This window comes from Pygoscelis adeliae, unplaced genomic scaffold (genome assembly GCF_000699105.1).
Source record: "Pygoscelis adeliae isolate BGI_AS28 unplaced genomic scaffold, ASM69910v1 Scaffold117, whole genome shotgun sequence".
In the NCBI taxonomy this organism is placed as follows: domain Eukaryota; kingdom Metazoa; phylum Chordata; class Aves; order Sphenisciformes; family Spheniscidae; genus Pygoscelis; species Pygoscelis adeliae.
Genome location: NW_008825270.1, coordinates 5,363,022 through 5,368,165, shown reverse-complemented (window position 1 = coordinate 5,368,165; position 5,144 = coordinate 5,363,022). Strand labels below are relative to the sequence as shown.

Here is a 5,144-nt window from a genome sequence, read left to right as displayed (position 1 = left end):
CGGTTCAGGTGACCCCGGGACAAAATGGAATTGTTTTCACTGCTGTGTGGAGTCTGCTGATGGGAGGGACCCGGCCGATCAGGCTCAATGTTGTTGTTGAGCATTTCTTGAGCCTGTTGCGACTGGCTGGACTCCCCACCAATCCCCTGATCTAACTCCTGAAGCCGGTCATATTCCAGGAAGAATCGCCTCAAATCACACTGGAGCTCATTACGGATGCTGGCTGGATTGCTCGGGCCAGCGCTACTACCACTGTCCGCCTCAGCCCCTGGGGCCAGAAAGCCCCTCCCTTCTGTTGCAGAGGTATAGACTGATGCCTGGGAACCTCCCTCCTGCTGCCTCAGCACCGACAGCAAGCTCACAGAGGAGGCACTGGTCCTAGGGGGAGGCATGGCTTCCAGCTCTGAGCGAGAGCTCATGTTCAGCACTGTCCTGGACCAGTCAGACCCACCTAAGCCTGAAGCCATCTCTCTCGCAGACTGTTGGTACCGGGACTGGTGGCCTGCCAAGGGCCCGCTGAGGGACCGCCGTGTGGGGCCCAGGCTAAGGTTGCGCAGGGTGTTGCCAGCAGTGCTGCTCTGAACTGTGCTGAAAGCAGAGGGCCTGTTAAGTATCCCCTGCTCCTCCTGCGCTACGGATGCCTGCTCTGGGGGTTGGTAAGGCTCTGTCTGCACAGAGGAGAAGGAAGTGCCAGTGGCCCCAGAAGACGTGGAGGGTGCGTTTTCCTGGTGTGGGAAGAGAGAAGAAGGAAGTCTTGCACTAGAGCATCGGCTGCAAAGGCACAACATCCCCAGGTGCTGGCAGCACTCTGCTGTGGGATAGCTGACACGCTCCCGGAGCCTGTTATAGACAGATGCCCTTGTGTTCTCACTGGCTGGAGGCGGAGGTGGTGGTGGTGGAGGCGGTGGAGGGGATGGGGTAGCAGAGTCTTGAACACTGTTTTGCTCTCCCACCTGTATGCCAGAGGAGCGGGAGGACAACATATGCAGGAAGTTGTGGAGGAGGGGTGTGCGCCTCACAGGCTGAGAAGGAAGGATAGCGCGCTGGCGATAATGTGGCATCTCTGTGCTGTCCACGGAGATTTCCACTTCCTCATCGCTCTGCAGAAGGAAGCAATCAAAGTTCAGTCACCTCACAGCAAAATCCTATACCTCCAAATAAATAGCAGAAAGCCAGCTACCATCCTAGACAGATGAAAGGATGCGGTTAGTCCCTTCCTAGAGGCCTTGACTTGCAGGAAACCAGCTGACCCTTTATTTCAAAGTTCATTTTATGGATCCAGACAACCTCTTCCTACAGCCCAGTAAGCTTTGACAATACACTGTTCATACCAACAGAAGCATCAGCATCTAAGGGTCAGCAGCCATGGGGAGCAATGTTAATACCTCGTGTACCTTCAAATCCAGCAGAATGTCACAACAGAACTGAAAGAGCAGGGCCATTGGGACATCTGTCCCACCGCTAATGAGACAGCAAGGGCAAAAAAAAAACCACACTTTGGAGAGCTCTTTGATAGCACTGCACATAACACAAGAACATTCATGTGACCAATTAAGGTGAGACAGAACTCTGCTTAGAAGTACTTCAGGTTTTCAGAAAAGCCTGAGGCTGCTTAGGAACAGACTAGCATTAATGTATGTAGAGCATCTTGTAATTAGTCAGTCAATACAGGTACTGACATTCCCTTACCTGCTGGTTAGAAGGGTTAACAATTGCTGTGAGCAAGTAATGTCCCAAGGGATCAAACCGGACCAGCCTAAAACAAAAGCAGAGTCAGATTATCAACATCAGTTCACATTCCACATTGACACAGGAAGCTGGACACAGCAGGGAAGAAAATCCCATGTGAAGTATTTGCAGTGAGAACATTACTACATTACCATCATCATCTTCTGAATGATGTCAAAAAGTTTACGCATTAAGAAGAAGAAAACATTCTTATCTAGCTGAAGACTGCAGCTATTTTATAGTCCACAGCAACACTATATAGAAGTTAAAAGCTGGAAGCAAGTATTGCTGTATCAATTGAAATAGCCAGGAAATTTTAAGGAATATGCACATATACATTACAAATTGGAATTTGGTACAAAGGGAGAGATTAGCTTCCCTTGAATGTTATATCATTGTCTTATTTTAAATTGCTTAAAAGAAGGCATCAAGTTTCCAGCAACGCAGTTTCCTCTATAACCGCACCAAAGTAATAGCTCAGCACTCTCTTCCAGCAACTTCTGGGTTCTCTCATTCTTATGGCTGACAAGTTTAATTACTAAGCTTACAGATGAACATGAAGTAGATCTTGGGCGTTTATTGGGCACAGGTCAGATTACAAATATGAACAACCAAGCTGATCTACTATTTCCCATTGCTTTTTTTCCTGTGCACAGAACCGTTTTTCTACCAGCTAGGTCAAGGAACTGCAAGCAATGCTTCTCTCTGCTGCCTCAGTGCAGAGGGTGCAGCGTCCCACAGGAACCCCCCACATTCCCCAGATGTGACCATTTTTCACATACAAGTGTTCTCTTCCCCCAGAAGCAAGAACTCACCTGACTCGCTCCATTTCACTGGCTGTTTTCACCACTGCAAAAGGTTCCCGACGACTCCAGTCCCAGAAATGTATCTCATTGGCAGTTGCAATCAGCAAGAGCTGAGCCGTAGGATGAAAAGCAAGCGATGCAATGGCATTGTTGCTATCTGTGAACCAGCTCTCACTTCCACCCTGAGTGAGGAGTCAAGAATCACAAGCAGTTTATCACAAAGTTTGAGATCATTAGATTTCCATGTACGTGCCATCTCTTCAAAACTCTGTCTAGAGCATGGCAGTGACATGCTTTCTTGGCAACAACAACAGCTGCTCTCATATGAGGTCATGTGTCATGTCTAGAATATAACACTACTTGCAGCAATGACCATAGATGTATTTTTGCAGGTTAAGTGTGTCTCAAGCAGCCTGTAAAAGTGCTGCATTTCAAAGCGACCAGGTAAGTTTAAGTGTTCTGTCTCTGTGCCAATCACCAGACTAGGTAGAACTGGCAGAGCAGCAGCTTCTCTAATGAGGAGTTCAGATAGGCTCAGTGGAATGAAAAATGGCACGTCTTTCACACAAGCTAAACAGGCACCTTGCACAAAGTTCTCCAGCATTATCTGTACCACTCTAATCAAATAAAACAGGCATGGCTAAGGAGCATGACCTACCTGGCAGGACTGAACGAAGAATCTGTCGCCTCCTCTCTAGACAGAAGAGGATGGCTATGATCTGTTCTATGCTTTTAGAGACAGGTCCCAGCAAAGCTTCCAAACAGCTCTCTTACCAGGCAACATTTGGGAAAAACTCAGACAAAAAAAGTCACCACCCACCAAACACCAAAGGCACATATGTTTCAGGAAAGACTTACGTGTAAATCCCAAATTCTAACCTCCCCATCTAGACATCCTGAAGCAATGAGGCCCGGGATGGTGGGATGGAAGGTGACACACCAGGGAGTGCGGCGATGTCCAACCAAGGAATGAACACACTTGCCCGTTTTCACCTCTGTGATGTAGATATTGTGGTTCACATGTGTGGAAGCCATTAGGGTCCTGGGAATGCAGAAGATAGGACAAACATTAGCATGAGAAGAATACAGCAAAACCAGACCATGGTTAGCTTCATCTCAACAGGGTCTGTTCACACCTAACCCAGCAGCTCTCCCACACAGAGCTCAAAGGGTAAGAGGCTACTGTTGCACCAATGGCCACAAAGCTTCCTGTAGCCAGATTTCAGGGTCCATGCAAACATGAGCTCATCCGATCTGCAAGCACAAACCTGACCTTGAAAGTCAGAGTGAACATGCAGCTCAGAAGGAACTCCTGAGTGACAGTTCGGGGCAAAGAAATATTCCCAATTCTCCACACCATCTCAACCACTGTCAAATCAAGTGACACTAAGAGAGATCCCACCTCCATTTCTGCTTCCAATAAACGCATCATTCTGCTCTGTTCTTTAGTCCTAGATATCCCAGTGGGTGTGCCACATCACTTGGCATGTTGTGCTAAAACACCCTTTACTCCCTTCAAGTTTCTTCTGAAATCCCACGGTGGCCGCACAGATCCTTTTTTCTTAGAACTATGCATCGCTTGGGTACCTCAGAAATTAAACACCAACTATGCTTGAAGCTGTGAGATTAGGAAGGTGCGCACGTTCCATCCATGCATGTCAGGAACCAGAAGTTTCACTCGGCTATTCAGGACTGGACAACTCAACGGGCACAAGCCTCCATCACTTTTGTAAGTGTAAGGAGACTGCTGAAACAGGGAACGAACTAGGAGTTAATTACCTGTCTGGACTAAACGCCAGCAAGAAGGTGGAGCGTGGACTGTCTGGTAACTCAACTTTCTGAAAAAGCCAACAAAGCAGGAAGTGTTGCAAGTGTCATATGATCATACTTTTAACTGTAAGCCACACAGACAACAAGGGGAACCCGCTGCAGGAACGTATCTAGTATCACATCACTGCAGGAACTGAACAGAGCCAGAGAGCATATCAAGTGTAACACATCAAATGTACAATCATGAGACAATTTATTTCAAATCCCTACCTCCCTTCCCCCACTCCAAGATCACTATGCACCTCTATCCCACAACCTTACCTTGCCCTCCCATTTCATCCATCGAGTTTTATCCTCCACCAACTCCTGCAGGAGCCGCTGAGCACCCAAGGCTTGGGTACCCCGTTCCCTACCCCACAGGATGCGGACAGCATTCTTCTCTGGTACAACCTTCATGGCTCTCAGCAGCCAACGTTACACCAACTACTCGGAGGAGACACCAGCAGGTTCCAGATGACAACCACCACCAAACTACAAATAGGCTATCCACATTTCAATTGTTTATCTTCATGGAAACCTAGAAAGAGAAGAGAATGATAAGGCAGGCAGCTTTTACCTTGATCACCTAGATGAAATAAGAGCTTTAAATCTCAAAAGACTAGATTGAAGAGAAAAATCTATCCTCTCCCGCAGCCTTTGCTACCTTCCTCCATTACCAAGGCCCAATTTTGACATTTCTGCAGCCAAAGATTACTTTGAAAGGTTTTTGAAGCATCCAGCCCTTTCCTTGTACACATGCCCTAGGCATACCACACCTAAAGAGAATAAAAAATTGGCCTT

General features: G+C 47.5%; 1 protein-coding gene across 1 annotated transcript in view; it reads right to left on the bottom strand.

The window, feature by feature from the left end:
• The window catches only part of AMBRA1 (autophagy/beclin-1 regulator 1), a 127,158-nt gene extending 122,275 nt beyond the window's left edge, over nucleotides 1-4,883 (bottom strand). The window contains 6 exon segments of the mRNA XM_009329748.1: nucleotides 14-1,100; nucleotides 1,690-1,756; nucleotides 2,544-2,716; nucleotides 3,393-3,576; nucleotides 4,314-4,372; nucleotides 4,626-4,883. Of these exon segments, the coding sequence (XP_009328023.1) occupies nucleotides 14-1,100; nucleotides 1,690-1,756; nucleotides 2,544-2,716; nucleotides 3,393-3,576; nucleotides 4,314-4,372; nucleotides 4,626-4,760 (1,705 nt within the window). The 5' untranslated portion in view covers nucleotides 4,761-4,883.
• Nucleotides 4,884-5,144: the final 261 nt, after the last annotated feature.